Raw genomic sequence first — 22,454 nt, 5'->3', positions numbered from 1 at the left:
TGGGAGAACAGTTGGTGGGGTTTCTGCAGGAATCTGGGAGCTTGTGGGGTTTTTTTTTATTTTTTTTGATTTTTTGTGACCATTGGGCCATGACCTTGCAAACACTTTTGATACGAGGGTCATGTCGCCTTTCAGGGAGGTGCTGAAAAGGCGGATGAAGCAGCAGACCATGGACAGGTTCTTCAGCAAGAAGCAAAGAGTGGAAGAGGAACCTTCTTCGAGTGGTCCCCCAGAGTCTTAGAAAATGTACTGTACACTTGGTTGATTTTTAAATATTTTTCTGTCATGTTTAGAAACTTAATTTATTTTTCCTTCAATTTTTGAACTGATCTTTACAGTATGTGTGACTTTAAAGAGCAGTTAATAAACTCTTGTTGTACCAAATTTGGCTTTGTTTGGACTTTTTTTGACCATAGGAACGCATTAATTGATTTTCAATGCATTCCTATGGGATTTCGTGCTTCGCAAGACGAAAAATTCGCTAGACGAAAAAACTCGCGGAACGAATTAATTTCGTCTTGCGAGGCACCACTGTATGTGAAAACTATTTTTTTTAAAAAAGAGTCGTGGGTTCTAGTGCTGCGCGACAGATCAGTGTTGGACATTGGTAAGGCATTCAGATCACAGAACTGATTTGAGCTGCCAATTCATCGCTTTGGTCGGGGAGCTGTGTCAAAGGAGGAGGCAGGCAGGCAGGCAAGCAGGCAGGTGGGGGAGCCCGAAAAGGTGCTCCCCTTCTCCATCTCCATGCGCCTTCCTGCCTCCCCCCACCCCCTAGCTGAGGAAGCCCCAGTACCTCTTTGGCTCCATCCCTCCACGTCCCCATCTCCCCTCCCCTGGGACTCACCAGATCTCTCGGAGGTCCCTGGGAGGGAGCGCTCAGAGGTTGTGGGGAGGGATGCGGGAGACAGCCGGACCAGGTCATGCGTCCATCTTCCCTCTTCCATTTCCTCTAGCTTTGCAGGATCCGTCTCACTCATCCTTCCTGAAGAGTCAAGGAGCCAAAAGAAGCTGCAGGGTCCTGGGAGAGAGGAAGAAGCAAAGGGAGCCTCAGAGGCCCTGCAGGGATTCTCCTGCCCTAGATATTCTCCTGTCCCTGGAGAATCCCAAATGGGGCAGCCCCTCCCCCACAGAAGCCCCATTTCTAAACATCTCCAGTGCTTGCAGTTTCCCCTGTTTGCTCCTCACCCCACTTTGTAAGGCTGACATTGAACTCAGTGGGGCTTATGGACAGAACTTGGTGCCAAAACCAGTCACCATCCTGTCCCCAAGCCTTGGCCGATCATCAAAACTAAACTCCATTTCCTTCCATAGCAATACAGTGAAAGTTTGAGGCTTTAATCCATTTCAATTTTATCACATAGTTTGCTTTTCTGTTGCAATCCATAAATATAATCCCATTCTCTTTTATCTCCTCTTGCTTTTTATCAGTTTGTTAGCTTTCGGGGTTTGTGTGCTGCCGAATCATTTATGTTACAAACATGATATATATATATAAAGAAAGAGTAAAGGCTCCCCCTCCCCAACAACACACATTTTCCTTTCCAGTTCAAATTGTTTCAGCTTTGTATCTGTCTAAATTTAGCGGTTTATTATCTTGTTCCATCTGTTCCAGCACGCAGCTTTAATTGAGGACAATTACCCTCCAATCATCTGTTTATTCTTTGCTAACGATCTCTGCTATCGTGGGAGCGGCATCCATTAAGGCAGACCGGAACCAGAAGCCTCAAAAGCCCCATTTCTAAGCAATTCCAGTGATTCCAATTTCAGCTCTTTGCTCCTCACCCCACTTTGTAAGTCTGGCATGGTCTGTACAGTAGTGACCTGAGACTAGGTCCCATTGAACTCATTGGGGCTTATGGACAGAACTTGGTGCCAAAACGAGTTACCATCCTGTCCCTAAGCCTGAAAACTGCAACCCCAGAGCATGGGCAGAAAACAGACGAGTAGCTAAAACATGTAAGTGGCCCCATGCTTGGTGCTTTCTACGGAGAGTCCTGTTGACGCTCTTTGAGCTCTCTCATTGCAAGCCAGGCAGATGTTTTGGCCATATTTGCCTCTTGCATGGGGACCAAATCTTCGGGGAAAGAGGGTTCATTCTGGTGGGCTGGATCTGGAGCACAAAGGGTCACGTTTTGCTTGCATCAGCCCTTGTGTTCCTTCTTCAAACTTATTAGGCAGGAATGTCAGAGGTCAAATCTGAGAGTATTTCATTCTGGGCTTCTTATGGCAGAGCACAGAAGACATGCAGTCAATTCTTTTCAGTTCTGTCAAGTAGGTCCTTCCCAGGGCTGTCTGAGTTAGGGGGTTCCTTGGGGTCCAGGTCAGCTGACTAGTCAGGATTGTTACCTGCAGAGTATATGTCAACTAAAGGATAATAGTCTGCCTTGAATTGAGGACTTTTTGGGGTGTTGCTGAATGTGGAAGCAGAGGAGCTGGTGATGCCACATTTTGGAATAATCTTGAGACTAATACACCACTCCTCCTTAGATATTCTCTGCGCTTATACACTATATTCACAAACTTTACGCTCCTTTTGTGAGAAGATCCCTAAAGGCTTAGGGTAGCTTGAGAGAAGTAGCTTATTTTGAGACAGCGCCCATTTCCAATTCTTGCTTATCAAAACCCTCTCCCTAGTTGGTTTGGTTTTGGCTTCTGACAGGAGAGCAGAGCATTTGATAACCTTGCATATCGTTTCATATTGATATAAGGATCTGGTGTGCAAATTTCAGTACAGTGGTACCTCGGGTTACATACGCTTCAGGTTATATACGTTTCAGTTTACAGACTCCGCTAACCTAGAAATAGTACCTTGGGTTAAGAACTTTGCTTCAGGATGAGAACAGAAATCATGCTCCGGCGTCGCGGCAGCAGCAGGAGGCCCCATTAGCTAAAGTGGTGCTTCAGGTTAAGAACAGTGTCAGGTTAAGAACGGACATCTGGAACGAATTAAGTACTTAACCCAAGGTACCACTGTACAGTACAAGCTTCTTAAGTGTTCTGTCTGGACCCAGAGCATGAGCTACTCTTAAGTAAGTTAAAAGGTATTTTTAAGTCAACTTTTTAATATGGCACTATTTTAATTTTTTTAAACATTTTTGCTCTTCTTTGTACTTATAGACCTCCTTTTGCCATGTGGACCAATTAAACCTCCCTTATTCATCTATTTTTAATGGTAGGGAAAGAGATATTGTTGTATTATCCGGTTCCACACTCTCTGCCAGACTTTATTCCAGAAGGTTTTACAAGTGCCCCTACGGGCAGGGGTACCTTTACCTTTACCTTTATCAGGATGGTAAGAATTTTATTACAGTCAGCCAAAAAGGATTTTATGCATTCTATGTCCCTCGTTAGCAGTACAAGTCACCCAATGACGGATAATTCCTCATTTGCACCAGAGGCTTGGGAGAAGGAGTCTTTTATCCTTGTATTAGCATTTCCTGAGGATAGTTCTGAATTTTTCTTTCAGATTAGTTCCTCTACTTGTTTAGCCTGAATTTGGCCTTGAGTCGCTTGAGCTCCTGGTCTCAGTGCCAGAGATGACTTAGCAGTTGAGCTGCCTGGGCCCAAAACCTCTTTCTGCTCATCCTTGGAGCTGCTGAGAGATCCTATAAGGTCAGTAATAGGATCTGGCTCCTGCTGTTTCTTAGCCACCTCCTCATTTTCCTTCTTCACGTAAAATGGAGTAATTTTTGCTTGGGCTTTCTTCAGAGAAGCTCTCTTTGGAGGAGGGTCTGTGGCACTTGGGGAGAGAACATGCATTTTGTAACTACTCCGGGTCAACAATGTCTTTCCCCTTAATTCCTCATCAAGTTTCCTTATACCAGAAATACCATATGCCTTATACCATTTTCTAAAATTCTGTGATTATCCTTTCTGTGATTTATTTAATGGAAACTGATTTTTTCCAAACACTCCCCTGTATGAAGTATCTCATGGGAACTGTGGGTGGAGCTGCGAAGGAAGCTTTTCCCCCATTTCAAGCACTAATTTCTTCCCCCGTTAGTTCTTTCATGTGAAGTGAGGCTCTCCTTGTGAACGAAGAGCTTTCCTTGATGGGAAGTGGACTGGGAGCTCCGACTAAAGTTCTCTCCACACTCTGAATATTTATATGGTTTCTCCATTGTGTGGATTTTTCTTGTTCTCTCCCTTCTTCTTCCTCTCCAATTCACCACCTACAATCTGCTGTTATATGGCAGTATTATTATTATTATTATTATTATTATTATTATTATTATTATGTTTAGGCTGAGGAAGAAATTGAGCCTGAAATGATTGAACAATGCAAATGACTGCTTGTGAAAGAGGAAGAAGGGAAATGAATTACTGCCTTTTTTGAGAAAAAAATTTGAGAAAATTTGACAGGATGTACCTCCACGTCCCTAAGATCTCTGAAGCCTACATGGAAGAAGGCCTGGGCAGCTCAGAGAAGCCTCATCCTGGTTGGAAAAGGCAGGACTGGTGGAAGAATATTCCCAGACAGAACAGGAGATGCATCTCCTATGGAGAGTTGTGGGTGTATTAACATCTCAGATGCTGCAGGTGGCGCTATGGGGCTCCCTCAAAATAGAGGAGGTTTGTCCTTCAGAGATCTGTATGGAATTTCAAAACTGATCTCATGATCCAGCAGGGAGCCTTACCAGAGAGGCCACGATCCCAGGATTCTCCTCCTTGACTTCCTTCTGCAGAGCTCTCTGGTCAGAATCCAGCAAAGCCCAGTCCTCGTCTGTGAAAGGAACAGCTACGTCTCAAAGCACACTGGACCCTACGGGAAAAAGGGAGAAGAAAGATGATCTTCTAAACATTGCTCTGTTCTTTTCTGAAACAATTTTGTTGTGTATTTAAATGATGGGTATTAATCTTTGTGTAAGTGGGGGAATTCACATAATAATAGTTTTATTATCTATACGGTACTCATCTTCAGGTAAATCTTTGCAAGCATTCCCATTTTCCAGATGGAAGGACCTCCTCTCCCTTCATCTGGTGGGGTGGCCCCTCCCCCTGCCCTCAAGCCAACTTCAAGGGGCACCAGGAGGGGGAGGGGAGGGAATGTTGGTTGGTTGGCATCCATCCATCTGTCTTAGGAGACCACGGAAGAGTGTGTTTTTGGGAGTGAGATCCAGTTGTTGGAAGGTAACAGCGCCAGCCGTGGGTGTGGAGACCGACAGGGGAGAGACATGTGTTGTTGCTTCTGGGACAGAGGAAGTGATCCAGTTGTGCAGATGCAGATGGGCTTTTCTTCTCTCTGAGCTCCCCCCACGTGGAATGTTCCCGTCTGGCTGCATCCTCTGTTCACAAATGTGATTTATCTCCAAACCTGAAGGGGGTTTATTTCCTTGATCCAAAGCCCCCTCCCCAAAAATGAAGGCAGCATCTGGATCCCGAGGAAGAGCAGAGCTGCATATTTCTTGCAAACTCGCCCCCTCCCTGGCTTGGCAGAGAGGACAAAGGAGGACCCTCTGCTCCCTGACTTGGGGGTCTCCCCCCCCCCGCATGATCTGAGCAGGGACCCCCATGCCCCCTCCCTGCCCCCCTGGGACCCCCCTCTCCCCATTGCACCCTCAGGAGGAAGAGAGAGGAGACTCACCGGAGTCCAGGAGGGGCTTTTGCAAAGGAGAGAGAAGAAAGCAGCCTCCTCTCTGCTTGCATGAAGGGATGTAGGAGGGGGGAATTTAGCCATGGAGGACCTTGCCCCCTCCCCTTCCTGTCCTCTCTAGGAATGCAGCTCTGCTCCTTTGTTTTTTAAATATATTTATTAAGATTTTATATAATAAGACAAACATACAACAAAGGAAAAAATACATCACAAAAAACAGAAAAACATAAAAAAGAAAAAATCCAAATTTTAACTTAATATCTATATAACCCTCTTTCTTGACTTCCTCACATCTCCCTTTTTTGTGTTCCCCTTTACAGAATCAAATTCAGCAAATTCTAACCCTCTTTCAGACCTCATTTATGATTATGTATTTCAACCTATTATGTCTCCAATTTTTCTTCTCTTTTCAAAATCAATTTTTACCTATTCTTTATAGCTTGATCCAGACTAACCGCAAGGGAGACGGGGGTTCCCCATTACTATTCTGCCACATACCCTTGGATCCACACTTTGAAGCAGCTACATATTGTTAAACTTTAGAAATTCATAAGAAGTCACATCGTTGTTTCAATCTTCTCGTTTCGAATGGCATTTCGGACCCAGGGAAGTGAGGCATAAGGGGAGGGGCGAGTGAGCCCACCGTAATCCTCGAGGTGTATAGGGCCTTCCCAAGGAGTCATGACCGGTGAGATCCTGCCCCAAGAGTGGCAGATAGATAACCGTCTCAATCACAATCCCTACCCACTCTATAGTGGGACCAAGCCCAGACAAGACCAAGGGATGTATTTGAACTGTCCATGCTTTCCTTTGCAATGTGATGGAAGACTATATTTGATGGACGGGGCCAAGCTGCTTCTGGAAATGTCTTGTGGGAAAGCCTAATCCCCTAATCCCAGAGGGGATCAGCAGGGAGGTCTTGGAGCCAGGGAGGGGGGTGAAGGGGAGAGGCTCCATGGGGGCCCAGAGTCTTGCAGGGGAGTCAGCAAGAGAAGGGAGAGGGGGGTCGGAAGAAGGGTCCCACCCCCTGCAAGGCAGGAAGGCTTGATGGAGCGGAGTCTGGTCTGCTCTCCAGAGGGGTCTTTCCTTGACGCCCTCAGGGATGGGGTCCAGTCTTTGTCCAGCAAGGGGGGTGAGCAGCCCCCAAACTAGGAAGCACCCCATGGCTCTGCTTGCCTGCTCCTTGGTCCCCGGAGACAGGGCACCCCTCCAGGGGTCCGAGAGAGGAAGCTTTGCCGACCTGCCCCCCCCCCGAGCCCCCTCCTCCCTGCACTGCCTCATGGAGGGCAGCCAGCTCAGCCTCTCTTTCCCCGGAGGGGCTCCAGAGAGGCTTCCCGTGGGGCTCTGGCAGGGGCGCCCCCATTTCCCCCAGGGGGCAGCAGGACCCTCTGCTCCCAGACTTGGGGGTCTCCCCTGCAGCCCCGGGACCCCCTTCTCCCCCAGGCACCCCAAGGGGAGAGAGAGAGAGAGAGAGGAGACTCACCGGACTCTTCCCAGGAGGGAAACCGAGGCAGCCCGGGGAGGAGACAGACAAGAGAGGCCGGAAGGGGCGCGGAGGGAGGGGACTCTGCTCGGGAGGACCCGCCCGCTGCCGTCTCTACTTCCTGTCCTCTCTAGGACTCCAGCTCTGCTCGATTTAACCCTTCGCAAGCCGCTCCCCCCTCTCAGTCCGCCCCCCACCCCCAGGGGGTCCCCTCAGCCCTCCTTCTTGGGGGTCTCCCTCCGCCCCCCACACCCAGGGGGTCCCCTCAGCCCTCCTTCTTGGGGGTCTCCCTTCCCTCCCCCCCTCAGTCCGCCCCCCACACCCAGGGGGTCCCCTCAGCCCTCCTTCTTGGGGGTCTCCCTCCGCCCCCCCTCTCAGTCCGCCCCCCACACCCAGGGGGTCCCCTCAGCCCTCCTTCTTGGGGGTCTCCCTTCCCTCCCCCCTCTCAGTCCGCCCCCCACCCCCAGGGGGTCCCCTCAGCCCTCCTTCTTGGGGGTTTCCCTCCGCCCCCCACACCCAGGGGGTCCCCTCAGCCCTCCTTCTTGGGGGTCTCCCTTCCCTCCCCCCTCTCAGTCCGCCCCCCACACCCAGGGGGCCCCCTCAGCCCTCCTTCTTGGGGGTCTCCCTCCGCCCCCCACACCCAGGGGGTCCCCTCAGCCCTCCTTCTTGGGGGTCTCCCTCCGCCCCCCACACCCAGGGGGTCCCCTCAGCCCTCCTTCTTGGGGGTCTCCCTCCGCCCCCCACACCCAGGGGGTCCCCTCAGCCCTCCTTCTTGGGGGTCTCCCTCCGCCCCCCACACCCAGGGGGTCCCCTCAGCCCTCCTTCTTGGGGGTCTCCCTCCGCCCCCCACACCCAGGGGGTCCCCTCAGCCCTCCTTCTTGGGGGTCTCCCTCCGCTCCCCCCAGCTTCTCCCCTCCAAGCTCCCCCCTCAGACCATCCCTCAGAAAAGGCGCCTTGCCTTTTCCCGCCAAAAGGGCTGGCTCCGCCCCCGCTGCCTTGGCGGCCAATCAGAGCGAGGCTCCAGCCACCCCAGGGGGGGATTTCTGAAGGACGAAGCCCGCTGACTGGCCCGGCTCTGCTGTCCATCACAGGCCCAAACATGGTTGGCCTTGGGCAGCTTCCTTATTTCTATATCTATTTTAAACTCTTAGGGCTTAAAATCATTTGCAATAACTGTGCTGGGTGCCAGAGCCCCCAGAAGCCCCGGGGATAGGAATACAGCGAAGTGATGATGAGGGCCGAGAGGCCTGGCTCCGGGTTCAACCACACAATTTAAACTGAGAATACTTGAGTAATAAAAAGGGAAATAAAAAGTGAATAGAGAACAAAGAAATAAAAAAGGGGTGGGAGGTATATTACAATATATCACTATATATGCAGACAACTACAGTTCCATACATGCTTCTCTGGTATATAGGTACAGTGCTTTTTTTCTAAAAATTGTTCAGGGTTACTCTCATTTTGACTCAAGAAAATCACCATTTTATAGTTCCAATTGGGAAAAATAAATACAGTAAACGGACAAAAGAAATCATCTCAAGAACTCAGGAGTCCTATTGTTGTGGATTAATTTAATCTACTTATGCTAATTATGGATATATTGTTTTCCAACCTCAACATTTCCACTTTTCAGGGGTACAAAACTGCTTGATTCTTTTAGTCTATTAACTGGCATTTAAATCCCATTAAATAGACAAAACAAATCCTCCTTAGAGGGCATCTTCTTCTCGCTGAGATTCCTGCATCGCAGGGGTTGGACTAGATGACCCTCGGGGGTCCCTTCCAATTCTGTGATTCTGTGAGTTGAACTGAACTGGTTGACCCAGAACGGTGGAGTTGGGAACCCCAAAGGTCATCCACTCCAACCCCCTGCGATGTAGGTTGGGGGGTCCGGCAGTGGAGAGACCAGGCTTGTCATCCCCTCCCCCCCGACACTGGTTCACCTCCCCCCGCTTTGTCCCCCCGGCAGACCCCTCTGGGGCCCTGTGGGGCGGTCAGGCCTCGGCCACCCCCCCGCCCTGGCTGAGTCCGGATGCCAGCGAGGCTGAATCTTCCTGCGAGATCAACGCTTACGCACCGCAAGAGTCCCACTTTGTCCCCTGGGCGGAGGGGCTGGCGGGCGGAGGGGGCTGCCCCCGCGCCCTGGAGAGGGGCAAGTGGCTCATCGCCAGCATCCAGGCCCCCGACGCCGAGTTCGGGGTCAGCAGCGTCCTGCACACGGAGGAGGCCCCGCCTTGGAAGCAGCAGGATGGCGTCAGCAGCGTCACCACCACCGCAGGTACCACCTGGCGAGCGGAAGGGGAGCAGCGCAGCCTAGCGGTTAGAGCCCTGCGCCAGCAGCCTGGGAGAGAGGGACCGAGGGCCAGTCGGTGCTCCTCAGGCAGGCCTACCTGGCAGGGTCAGCGCGGGGGAATGGCAGGGGAAGGGGAGGGAAGCCGCCTTGAGCCCCTGGGAGAAGGCGGGGCAGAAAGGCCATGATTTAAATGAGGAATGTCCAATGTCATCGGTTCCACCCTCCTGGGGGGCGGGAGATAGGGGGCACCGTGGGGCAAGCGGAAAGCAGAAATCTCTGGATCAAATGCATCTGCTGGGTTGACTACTTGAGGTCAACCGAGCGCAGCGTTTGATTGGCAGAGGCGCCGTCGCTTGACCTCTTCCTCCCGTTGCCGGGAGTCTCAGTTTTGTGGGGGGTTCCGGCTTTGCGGCAGGTTCTTAAATGGCTGGGCCTCATCCTGCCCAGGGCCCGTAGTTTGCCGACCCCTGATTCAGAATCTATTAAGACCATGGCAATATTGACAGTAAAAGCAATTGAGAAACCTCCCCACTACTACCTGACGCCTTTGATTGGCAGAACTGGCACTGGCCAATTGACTCCCCTTTCCCACATTTGCCAGTACAAGAAGCTCAGCTGGGAGAGCCTGAGACTCTTGGTTTCAGGGTTCTGGGTTCAAGATTCCTGCCTTGCAGGGGGTTGGACTAGATGACCCTCGGTGTCCCTCCCGGCTCCAAGGCTCTTTGGAACTCCCTGCCTCTTGATACCAACCAGGCGCCTTGGCCAGACTCTCTTTGGTCGCCTGCTAAAAACATCCCTGCCCAGCGGCTCAGAAATGTTGATCTTTAGCTTTCTGCATGCTTTCAAGTATTCCTGTCCATTTCGTTGGGTTTTCTGGTCATTAACCTTTCCCTGCTTCATTTTCCTCCTCGTCGAGTTCTCTTGATTCCTCATTTTTCTATTCTTTTAAAAACATATCTCTGTGCCACTCACTGAGAGGCAGTGTGGTGCAGTGGTGAGAGGGCCAGACTAGGCCCTGGCAGAGATGTGGGTTCAAATCCCCAGTCCCTGGCCATGGTGAAGCTCGCAGGGGGGGCGGGGGGGGGTAAGGATCCAGTCTGCCTGCTTCACAGGGTTGTTGTGGAGCAATTCCTGCAACTGCAACCCCCAGCCAGCTAACGTTTTCTCTCCGAATCGGGTCAGAATCTCATGGATTTCTCTTCTTTCTGCAGTAACGGACTTTGGGCAACCCAGGTCCTGGCTTGGTTTGTTGCCTGTCTCCAGATCCCATTGAAAGGGCAAAGTGGATCGTAGGCCCCCGGACTCCTGGGTCCCTCCTCTTTCGCTGCCCAGTCTTGCCCCTCCGGCCCCTTGTTGGAAGCCCCTTCCCCTTCCTTTTTGGGGTCAGGGGTCTGCTTGGCTTCGCATCCTGCAGATTCACAGCTGTGATTTTAAGGAGGGGGCCAGATCTGTGCATAGCAAAAGCCCCCTTTCTGACAGTCCCTGCCCCTCCTCACTTCCGTGCTGTGAAATTATTTAAGTGTAGAATTGGGAGGGGGCCCTGAGGGTCATCTAGTCCAACCCCCCGCAGGACAGGAATTGCAACAAAAGCATCTCTGAAATCTGACTGCACATGCTCTGGGAGACTCTTGATGGGGGCCTGTGTTCTCTTTGGGATTGTGGGAGAGAACCTTTTTGGAGTAGGGGACACTGACTTGAGCAAGATTGGCATATCCCAATCTGAGCAGGTGGCAGGATCCGCAGGCCACATTTACAAGCCTGGTGGGCCAGATCCAGCCCGTGGACCGTAGTTGGAAGATGCCTGGTATCCTCCATTTTTGGAGGGCCAGGAAGTGAGTGGTCCCTGCAGCTTCGCCTGCTGGAAAGGGGGCGACATGCAAGAGGCCAGCCTGGCAGGGTTGTTGTGGAAGGAGGAGCTCCTGGGAGGAAAGGAGGTGCCAGGGAAATGCCATTCTGTCAGTAAAGTGCCTCCGTCTCTCATTCCAGGTGTGTGTGGGAGGGCACACAACCGTATTTTTCTGTGTATAAGATGAGCTTTTTTGACCCCAAAATGAGGTTCAAAATTTACACAGGTAGTAATGGGGGGGGGAGGGGAATGCCGAAAATCGCTCGCCCACCAGCAAGCAGGATCGGGATTGGCAGATATATGTAAATATACAGCCAGCAAAAGGGGATTCAGTGCAACGGAAACTCTTAACCACGCAACCTACGATCTCGTATGAGGGAGACTCTGAGGAAAGGGGATTAAGATGCCTTCTTCCCCATCCCCAGTGGATTAAAATGTCCAAAGATTAGGAAAAGAAGAGGAGGAAGCAGGATTGGATGAACATTCAAAGAGACCGTAATTTGGGATTGTGACTCGGCTGAGATTTGTTGGAACAGTTTTAATAAGGCTTTACTGAAACTGGAGAAATACCAATTTGGATTATTAGACAATCATTATAAGAGTCATATTGAACTGTCTGAGTGGATAAGATGTGAAGGCTGGGCTAGGGAGGGAGATGTAGGATGTAGGAAAAGTCATCTTGCTGAAGGGTAGGAAAAAGGCTGGATACTAAATGCAGCTGGGATTATTCTGGAGAGCATATTCTGAATAATTGCTGCTACAGATGATTTTCAGACGGCTATGGGAGTTTCCTTTTCATCTCTTTTTGTATTTTTTATATTAAGATGCCTTTATTTTGAATTTAGGAGGACACACACAGGAATAGGAGAGTTGGAGGTGCGAGGGACCTGCAAGGAACGCAGGGAAGGAAGGATCTCTCAGGGTGGGAGATGGGGAGAAGAGGGGGTCACACAGGGGAGAGGTGGGGGTGGCCTGTCTATGGGTTGATGAATGATATGATATATATATGATGATCTTGTCCTCTGTCGTCCCCTTCTCCTTGTGCCCTCCATCTTTCCCAACATCAGGGTCTTTTCCAGGGAGTCTTCTCTTCTCATGAGGTGGCCAAAGTCTTGGAGCCTCAGCTTCAGGACCTGTCCTTCCAGTGAGCACTCAGGGCTGATTTCCTTCAGAATGGATCGGTTTGATCTTCTTGCAGTCCATGGGACTCTCAAGAGTCTCCTCCAGCACCAGAATTCAAAAGCATCAATTCTTCGGCAATCAGCCTTCTTGATGGTCACACTCTCACTTCCATACATCACTACTGGGAAAACCACAGCTTTAAGTATACCGACCTTTGTTGGCAAGGTGATATGATACAAATGTGATAAAGGGTATTTTTAGTTATCCCCCCCTTTCTCTTTTCTATATAATTGTGTTTTGTAAGCGTTGTTTAATAATTTTAGCTTTAGTATTTTTCTTTTTTGGTTTTCTCTCTGTATGAATTTTTTGCTGGGAAGTGAGGCGACCGTTCCGAGTGAAGCTCTTCCCACATTCCAAGCACTGAAATGGTTTCTCCTCTGTGTGAATTCTGTGATGGGAAGTGAGCTCAGGCCCCTGCCTGAAACTCTTCCCACATTCGAAGCAATGATAGGGTTTCTCTCCTGTATGAGTTCTTTGATGGGTTTTGAGATTCGAGCTTTTACTGAAGCTGTTCCCACATTCCAAGCACTGATAGGGTTTCTTCCCGGTATGAATTCTTTGATGAAAAGTGAGACTGTTTCTGACACTAAAGCTCTTCCCACATTCCAAGCACTGATAGGGTTTCTCCCTGGTATGGACTCTTCTATGCAAAGCAAGATCACCTTTCTGACGAAAGCTCTTTCCACATTCCAAGCATTGATGGGGTTTCCCCCCTGTATGAATTCTTTGATGAGAAGAGAGTGTGGCGCTGTGCCTGAAGGTCTTCCCACATTCCAAGCACTGAAACAGTTTCTCGCCTGTATGAATTCTTTGATGAGAAGTGAGTGTCTTACTGTGACTGAAGCTCTTTCCACACTCATGGCATTGAAAAAGTTTCTCCCCTGTATGAATTCTGTGATGGGAGGTGAGATGGGTTCCCTGACTGAAGCTCTTTCCACATTCATGGCATTGAAAAGGTTTCTCCCCAGTATGAATTCTGTGATGGGAAGTGAGGTGATCTTTCCGATTGAAGCTCTTTCCACATTCTCTGCACTGATACAATTTCTCCCTACTCTGTGGTCTTTTGTGTGAAGTGAGGCTATCCCTCTGAACGAAGCGCTTTCTTTGATGGGAGGTGGACTGGGAGCTCTGACGGATCTTCTCTCCACACTCTGAATATTTATATGACTTCTCCACTATGTGGATTCTGTTGTGGTCTCCCTTGTTCTTCCCTTCTAATTCATCACTATCTGCAATGAAGAGAGAAGCGAATTAGAGCCTCAGGAAGAAATGGAGCTAAAGTTTATTCAACAACGTTAATGAATGCTTGTGATAGAGGAAGAACTGAAGAGAATTACCGTATTATTCGCACCATAGGACGCACCGGACAATAGGACGCACCTTGTTTTAGAGGGGGGAGAACAAGGGAAAAAAATTCTTCTGCTCTCTGCCCAGCGCCCCTTCAGCAAAGCGGCAGGAGGCTCTGCGCAGAGAGTGGGAGAATTTTCCCCCTTTTGTTTTCCCGCTCTAAAACAAGGTGCCGTTTAAGGCGCGTTCAGGCGGCTACCTTGGAAGCCTGGAGAGCGAGAGGGGTTGGTGCGCACCGACCCCTCTCGCTCTCCAGGCTTCAGGTTCCTTTCGACCTGCTCTTTGGGGCTGGCGGGGGAAGCCCACCACCAGCCCGAAAGAGCAGGTCAGGGAGCAGCGGCCATAGGCGCGCGTCACCTCTCCAGCCGGGAGAGGGTCGCAGGGGGCTGCTTTAGACACGTGCGTGCTCTCCCGCCTGGAGAGGTGACGCGCGCCTATGGAGGCTCCTGCCATAGGCGCGTGTCACCTCTCCAGCCGGGAGAGGGTCGCGGGGGGCTGCTTTAGCCCCCTGCGTGCTCTCCCGGCTGGAGAGGTGACGCGCGCCTATGGAGGCTCCTGCCATAGGCGCGCGTCACCTCTCCAGCCGGGAGAGGGTCATGGGCGGCTGCTGGTATTAACTGAAATATTGCTTGGCTTTTATCTGGGATGGATATTTTTCCGGCTGAGTTCTGGAATCCACTCCATCTCCAATTAAAACTGATATTATGATCCAACAGGGAGCCTTACCGAGTGAGTCCACGATCCCACCGTTCTCCTCCTTGACTTCTTTATGCTGAGCTGTCTGGTCAGGATCCAGCAACATCCATGCCTTGTCTGTGAAACAAGCAGCAACATCGTCAGCTGAACACTCCCCAATCAGAAGTTATCTCAATCTGGTTGGTCTAAATTCAAATTTATACGTAAATCTCCTTCTTCATGTTGAACCGCTCTCCCATGTTTATGACGAGACCAACTCTGTCTTGTTTCCTTGGTAACAGAAGAGGAAAAATGACTATTACTCACACTTAATCTGAGCACTTAAATGGCCGCAAGAGCTCCTATTATAGATATTCCAGCAAATTTATTCTGTTATTTTTGAGATATACAAATGTCATGAAAACACTCAGCCTACATATTTGTATCATTTATTATTATTATTATTAATAATAATAATTTATTATTTATACCCTGCCCATCTGGCTGGGCCCCCCCAGCCACTCTGGGCGGCTTCCATAGAAACCAGGAAACACTAAAATATCATACATTAAAAACTTCCCTGAACAGGGCTGCCTTAAGATGTTTTCTGAATGTCAAGTAGTTGTTTATCGTTTTGACATCTGATGGGAGGGCGTTCCACAGGGCGGGCGCCACTACCGAAAAGGCCCTCTGCCTGGTTCCCTGTAGCTTTGCTTCTCGCAATGAGGGAACCGCCAGAAGGCCCTCGGCACTGGACCTCAGCGTCCAGGCAGAACGATGGGGGTGGAGACGCTCCTTCAGGTATACTGGGCTGAGGCCGTTTAGGGCTTTAAAGGTCAACACCAACACTTTGAATTGTGCTCGGAAACGTACTGGGAGCCAATGTAGGTCTTTCAAGACCGGTGTTATGTGGTCTCGGCGGCCGCCCCCAGTCACCAGTCTAGCTGCCGCATTCTGGATTAGCTGTAGTTTCCGAGTCACCTTCAAAGGTAGCCCCACGTAGAGCGCATTGCAGTAGTCCAAGCGGGAGATAACTAGAGCCTGCACTACTCTGGCGAGACAGTCTGCGGGCAGGTAGGGTCTCAGCCTGCGTACCAGATGGAGCTGGTAAACAGCTGCCCTGGACACAGATTTGACCTGTGCCTCCATGGACAGCTGTGAGTCCAAAATGACTCCCAGGCTGCGCACCTGGTCCTTCAGGGGCACAGTTACCCTATTCAGGACCAGGGAGTCCTCCACACCAGCCCGCCCCCTGTCCCCCAAAAACAGTACTTCTGTCTTGTCAGGATTCAGCCTCAATCCATTAGCCGCCATCCATCCTCCAACCGCCTCCAGGCACTCACACAGGACCTTCACCGCCTTCACTGGTTCTGATTTGAAAGAGAGGTAGAGCTGGGTATCATCTGCATATTGATGGACACCCAGTCCAAACCCCCTGATGATCTCTCCCAGCGGCTTCATATAGATGTTCCTCATTTTTAAAAGCAAATAAAAGTTATACAAAAGGAAAAAGGCAGCACACGGAGGCCCACATGCATACAGTCTGCAAAGCAGGATCAGGTTCCTTTAAAGAGTCGTGGCTTCTAGTGCTGCGCGACGGATCAGTGAGTTGTCTGGCATTGGTAAGGCATCCAGATCACAGAACTGGTTTTAGACATTTTGATCTGCCATAACATCGCTTTGGGTGGGGAGCTGTGATGTATTCCTAGCTCAAATTGCCTGCAGATGACAAAGGAGCAGGCAGGCAGGCAGGCAGGTGGGGGAGCCCAAAAAGGTGCTCCCCTTCTCCATCTCAATCCGCCTGCCTGCCTGCCTCCCCCCACCCTCAAGCTGAGGAATCCCCAATACCTCTCTGGCTGAATCCATCCTTGTCCCCATCTCCCCTCCCCTGGAACTCACCAGATCTCTCGGAGGTCCCTGGGAGGGAACGCTCAGAGGCTGTGGGGAGGGATGCAGGAGACAGCCGGACCAGGTCATGCGTCCATCTTCCCCCTTCCATCCTCGCTAGCTTTGCAGGATCCGTCTCACTCATCCTTCCTGAAGAGTCAAGGAGCCAAAAGAAGCTGCAGGGACCTGGGAGAGAGGAAGAAACAAAGGGAGCCTCAGAGAAACTCCTGCCCTAGATATTCTCCTGCCCCTGGAGAAGCACAAATGGGGCAGCCCCTTCCCAACAGAAGCCTCATTTTTTCTTTCGTGTATTCAATAATTTTTATGCCTTTTCCATTACTAAAATCCAATATAAACCACATTTTATCAACCTCAAATTACAATTACAATTCAAATAAATTATGAAGTCCATTGTATATTTTGTGTGGCCTCCCGTGTGCTAGACTTCAAGGTGAGATAATTTTGTTACATCCTGCTTGCGAAGTCTGTCTCAAACCAATTCCATTCTGTCTTTATCTTAATCCCTTATCAGCAACTACAGAGTTTTTGACTTCCTTTTGTACTTAGACATTTAATAAATTTTATTTTTGCAAGAGCACTTCTGTACCCCATATATTTGTTACGATAATGAAGCAATGCAGCTGCAAAGTCCTAGCTTGAAGTGTAAACATGATGGGAATGTTGGGACTGCTGTGGGAACAGAGGGGCAGTCATTTCTCAGTGCGCAGCACCGGAATTACCTCACAGTGTAATATGAGCTGTACAGGATGTACAGGGTGTGTTTGTCACAACACTGCTGGAGTATGGAGAGAGCAGTCACGTTTTCTTTAACGCTGCAAAGACAGAAATAAAAGCATGTAAATGCGTTTCTGTCTATCTCTTTCCCCTGCCTGGGGGAGGCAGGAAAGAGGGGTGTGTTCTTCTCACGTTTGAGAAGAATCGCCGATCGAGACCTTGCCTGCGTCTGCTGGGGAATGCAGCCAGGGAGGTCATCAGGGAATCAAGCCGGGGTGCCTGGACTGCTGCCAGCTTCTTATGAGAAGGGCTTGAATCCCAACATATGGTAGCAGAGGATGGTTTCGATCCATGAAAGCAGCTAAAGAGGTTGATGGATCGTACTTCATCCTCTGCAAGGAGATAAAGGAGTTTGTGGTAGCGTGCGGATGGAGCTGCTACATCAAATGGCTGAACATCGGAGCAGACGTTTTTGCTGATAAGCAAGGAGCAACGGAACCCCCAAGGTATGCTGATTTTGGGCTAAAAAGAGTGAACGCAGATTGATACTTCTCTGGTTCACGAACGCTGTTTTACTGGATAAAGAGAAACAGCACAGGGAGAGTGCCAAATTCCTCGCATTCTTGGGGTGATAACAGTTTGCTGCTCAAAGCCTGGAATGTCCAGTTGCTAAGCAACGACACGAGTATGCTTTCCAGCTACCTCTGAGCCAGTTAGCTTAAAAAGTGGAAAATTACCAGCCAACACGGAAGTGAGGCTGGAACTGTGAGAGGCAAGAAAACATTGTTTGTTTTGTCTGCTATTTCACTTGCTCTTGGAGGGACTTTCCAGAGCAGCCTGCGTTTAGCTGCCAGGTGCAAGGCAGTAAACAACCAAATAGACTCTTGGATTTTAGAGGCTTGAGGGTGAGAGCTCAGACTTGGATTGAAAATGGATACCAAGAAGGGGGGAGGCTTACCTTACCCACCTCCACAGACTAATGACAATTATGCCTCATGGTCTGTAAAGATGAAAGCCCTGCTTCAGAATCAAAGGCCTTTTGGGGTGATTGATAACCCCATCCCTCCTGCACCAACGCCAGGTTGGAATTCACAGAATGTGAGAGCCAGGACGGCCATAATTCTGTGTGTCTCAGATGATCAACTTCTGCATATTCAGGATTTGTAATATGCACGTGAAGTTTGGCAAACGCTGCGTAGAATACACCAAAGAGATGCTGGTTCTTCAGCGTTGCTGCATTTTGAAAAGCTGACCAATCTGAGGCTAGCGCCTGATGGAGATGTACAAGCGCATCTGACAGAGATGAGATTCTTACGCCAGCAGATGGCGCAACGCAATTTTCCTCTACAGGAAGAGATATTTTGCTTCATGATTATTAACAGCCTTAATCGGACTTATAAAACGGTTGCAAGTCAACTGGGTTCTCTACCTGCCAGAGATCTTACGGCAGAGAGAATTTGTGCCGTGATTCTCAATGAGAGAGACCGCCTTGCTGCAATAGATGTCAAAGACGGGGAGAGAGGCTCGGAGTTCTGTCACCCCCACTGCTAGTGCAAGTGAAGAACAGGCTGTTGCTTTGAACGTTGTCCGTTGTTTCAATTGTGGACAGACTGGGCATCTTCAGCGGAACTGTAAGAGGCCACGTCAACAGAAAGGAGCTAAGGGGAGCTCTGCAAAGCCTGAGGCGTCAGGCAAAAGTCGTACCAAGTCCCAGATGAAACCTGCAAAGGCATTGCTGTCAACAAAAGCCGTATTTTCAACGGAGAACGCTTTTGTTTTAGACACTGGAGCCACCCAACACATGACGTCGTGCCAAGGACTGTTTTCAACATTTAAGAAGCAAAGCTTCGCTGTGAAACAGGCCAATGGCCAGGAGCTGGAAGCGACCGGAGTTGGAACTGTGTATCTTGAGAGTCTGAACTTGACTATTAACAATGTGTATTTGGTTCCTGATTTAAAGTTCAATCCGCTGAGTGTTTCGCAGATCACAAAGAAAGGACTGACTTTGTCCTATGATATAGAAAGCTGCAAAATCTACAAAGATGGAGAGCTGCATCTTTCTGCCAAAGAGAAAGATGGACTGTATTTGTTGACTTTTGATCAAAGTGATTGCATAAAGTGTAATGCATCTGAGTCTAACATGATTTCTCTTGCAGGTATGGCGAACGACGTCCGGAAGACGACGAAAGTTACCAATGCATTTCAGCGAGTGTATGCTGATGTGATTGGTCCTCTAGCCCCATCTAGAGGCAATGCAATATTTTATCTTGTGTGTGTGGATTATTTCACTCATTATGTGTGGATATACACATTGCAGAAACCACAAGAAGCCTTAGAAAGGTTTAAAGAGTTTTGTGACAAGGTTAAAAATGTTCATGATGCTAACATTGATTGTCTTTTCACAGATGAAAAGCCAGTTTTTCTTTTACAGGATTTTCAGGATTTCCTGGATAAGAAAGGGATAAGGCACAAGACTGCTGTTTCTGCAGGAGCATGGAACAAAAGTGACTGTGTGCAAGTGAACAAAGAATTGCAAAATGGGATGAAGGCGCAATTGCCGAGTTCACATTTGCAACATGAGTTTTGGGCGGAATCGCTATTGTGTTTTTGTTACTCGTGGTTGAGAAAGGTTTCAAAAGGTTTAGGATGTTCTCCTTTTGAAAAGCTATTTCACAGAAAACCTTCTGTGGCCCATTTTAAGGTTTTTGGGTCCCAAGTCAGGACCGAAGCTCCAGGTGGAGTAAAGGGTCTCTACAGAGTAATTTTGTCTGAATCTGGTCAGGTGATTCTCACAAAATTTCTAGAGAGTGCTCCTGAACTGGAGAGAGTAATTGTTCACACATTTCCCACTGAGGACAATTCAGATGATGATGATGATGATTTTACTGATTACAGTGGTACTGAGAGTGACAGTGATAGCTCAAAGAGCTCAGTTGACACAGTCATTGAGAGGAAATCTCACACAATGGCTAGACCTTCACAGGTGGAGGATGAACCACTGTTTACTATTGGAACTGGTTCTCCAAAAAGTCCTGAGACTGAACCAGTGAGCAGAGAGGATCAGCACCTCATACGCAGGTCTGAGTTACAAAGGGTGTACCACCCAAGAGGTATTCAAAAGAGTTTGCTAACTCAGCTGTTGCATGTGTTACTATTGTTGACAAGACAGGTTGAAGCTGTGTCTAAGTCAGAGACAAAGACACAACAGGGAGTTGCTAAGCGTAACACTACATTTCCTAGCCAAGGTAATGCAGATGCACTCATTCCTTGGAAGTCAAACAACCAGAGAGGTACACTGGGGAAACCAGTGGCGGGTAGTTCCAAGGGTGGAACTGAAACAACAGGGGAGTGTTATATGTATAACAACTGTTTGTTTTCTTCTCTGGATCAAGCTATGTTCGCAGCGCACATTGATTCTTATGGGGGAGGATTTTATGATAATGAAGCAATGCAGCTGCAAAGTCCTAGCTTGAAGTGTAAACATGATGGGAATGTTGGGACTGCTGTTGGAAGAGAGGGGCAGTCATTTCTCAGTGCGCAGCACCAGAATCACCTCACAGTGTAATATGAGCTGTACAGGATGTACAGGGAGTGTTTGTTACAACACTGCTGGAATTTGGAGAGAGCAGTCACGTTTTTTGTAACGCTGCAAAGACAGAAATAAAAGCATGTAAATACGTTTCTGTCTATCTCTTTCCCCTGCCTGGGGGAGGCAGGAAAGAGGGGTGTGTTCTTCTCACGTTTGAGAAGAATCGCCGATCGAGACCTTGCCTGCGTCTGCTGGGGAATTCAGCCAAGGAGGTCATCAGGGAATCAAGCCGGGGTGCCTGGACTGCTGCCAGCTTCTTATGAGAAGGGCTTGAATCCCAACAATATTTCCTGTATGTCAGGGGCGGCCAACTTCCAGGAGACTGCGATCTACTCACAGAATTAAAAACTGGGAGTGATCTACCCCCGTTTTATTGGGGTTCAGGTCAAAGTTGTTCAGCTTTTTTTAGAGAGGGGAAATGCTCCATTTTAGTGGGGTTCCTTTGGGGGAGGGGGATTAGCCGCTGACCAAAACACTGCTGTAGAAGCAGCTAAAACTACGTCTTCCATTCAAGAGCAAAGGACAAAACGCAGAGAGGGAGAGGAGGTGCTCTTAGGCAAAAGCAAAGGAAAAGGAGCCTGTGATCGACCTGTGGGACATCCCTGCTGTATGTGATCTTCATTTTTTCCATGTTGATTCCTCATTCCTCCTGTTCTCCATCATGTCCTGCACAGCATTGCAGCTTCTGCTCTTTTGCTCTTTCTTTCCTTTGTTACCAGAGAATGAGGCTGTAATTTCAACTGCGTCACACGCCATCTTCTCTCCCTTTTTTGTTATTGTTTGAGTCTAGATAGAGAGTAATCTGGCGTCCCGCCAAAGCTCTGGCAAGCTTCTCCTTCTGTCCAACTCTCTCAATAACGATCTGGCATCCTGCCAAAGCCTTAGCCGATCATCAAAGCTCAAACTCCATTTCCTTCCATAGCAATACAGTGAAAGCTCAAGACTTTAAATCCATTTCAATTTTGTCACATAGTTCTCTTTTTCGTTGTAATCCATAAATATAATCCCATTCTCTTTTTTCTCCTCTTGCTTTTTATCAGTTTGTTTGCATTCAGGGTGTGTGTGTTTGTGTGTGTGTGTGTGTGTTGCCGAATCATTTACAGTGGTGCCCCGCAAGACGAATGCCTCGCAAGACGAAAAACCTGCTAGACGAAAGGGTTTTCTGTTTTGGAGGCGCTTCGCTAAACGAATTTCTCTATGGGGTTGCTTCGCAAGACGAAAAAATCTTGCGAGTTCCCGCGGTTTTTTTTCACTCCCCCCCCCCTTTTCCTAAGTTGCTAAGCCGCTTAACAGCTGATCCGCTGATAAGCCGCTTAACAGCTGATTGCTAAAAGCCGCTAGACCGCTAATAGCGCTAATCCGCTAAGCTGTCAATGGGCTTGCTTCGCAAGACAAAAAAACCGCTAGACGAAGAGAATCGCGGAACGGATTCTTTTCGTCTTGCGAGGCACCACTGTATGTTGCAAACATGATATATATAAAGAAAAGGTAAAGGCTCCCCCCTCCCCAACAACATACATTTTTCATTGAAGGAAGTCTTCTTCCCAGTTCAAATTGTTTCGGCTTTGTATCTGTTTCAATTTAGCAGTTTATGATCTTGTTCCTTCGGTTCCAGCACACGTCTGTATATTAGTCCTAATTTCATTCTAATCAACGGAATTACCTCTGCTTCTCAATGGCTGCATAGGAAGATTACCGATAGGCAAAGTGCTTTTGCACTCAGCGCCTCCCTGCGTCTCGGATTCCATGCTGGAGCGAGAGCCAGGTATCGAGACAATCTGCAAGTGAAGCTCACTCGGCCCGGGCTCTGGGGGGAGCTTG

General features: G+C 49.0%; 2 protein-coding genes across 20 annotated transcripts in view; one reads left to right on the top strand and one right to left on the bottom strand.

Moving 5' to 3' along the window:
- Positions 1 to 22,454, bottom strand: part of LOC308580379 (uncharacterized protein) — a 191,024-nt gene that overhangs the window by 10,956 nt on the left and 157,614 nt on the right. For 3 of the 19 annotated variants that reach the window (XR_014004818.1, XR_014004819.1, XM_081181880.1), the window contains one exon: positions 16,322 to 16,495. Coding sequence is in view for 16 of the 19 variants with exons in the window: in XM_081181880.1 (XP_081038006.1) it covers positions 16,322 to 16,495 (174 nt within the window). In the remaining 3 variants the exon portion in view is untranslated. Of the gene's footprint in view, positions 1 to 847; positions 1,022 to 4,640; positions 5,542 to 5,587; positions 5,734 to 6,094; positions 7,059 to 7,079; positions 7,215 to 14,473; positions 14,561 to 15,965; positions 16,012 to 16,321; positions 16,496 to 22,454 lie in introns of those variants that run through there. The other 16 variants (XM_081181877.1, XM_081181876.1, XM_081181882.1 and 13 more) reach the window with 14 other exon arrangements.
- LOC308578695 (uncharacterized protein) lies at positions 4,367 to 14,553 on the top strand (the record flags this gene model as incomplete). The annotated part of the gene is made up of 4 exons (XM_081179166.1): positions 4,367 to 4,442; positions 5,917 to 5,966; positions 7,214 to 9,357; positions 14,464 to 14,553. 3 exons carry the CDS (start codon positions 4,367 to 4,369, stop codon positions 8,141 to 8,143), a joined length of 1,056 nt encoding a protein of 351 aa, XP_081035292.1. The 3' UTR covers positions 8,144 to 9,357; positions 14,464 to 14,553.

This window comes from Podarcis bocagei, assembly GCF_964188305.1.
Source record: "Podarcis bocagei genome assembly, chromosome: 2".
NCBI lineage: Eukaryota > Metazoa > Chordata > Lepidosauria > Squamata > Lacertidae > Podarcis > Podarcis bocagei.
The sequence above is the reverse complement of the archived record's forward strand: the minus strand, read 5'-3'. Positions and strand labels throughout refer to the sequence as shown.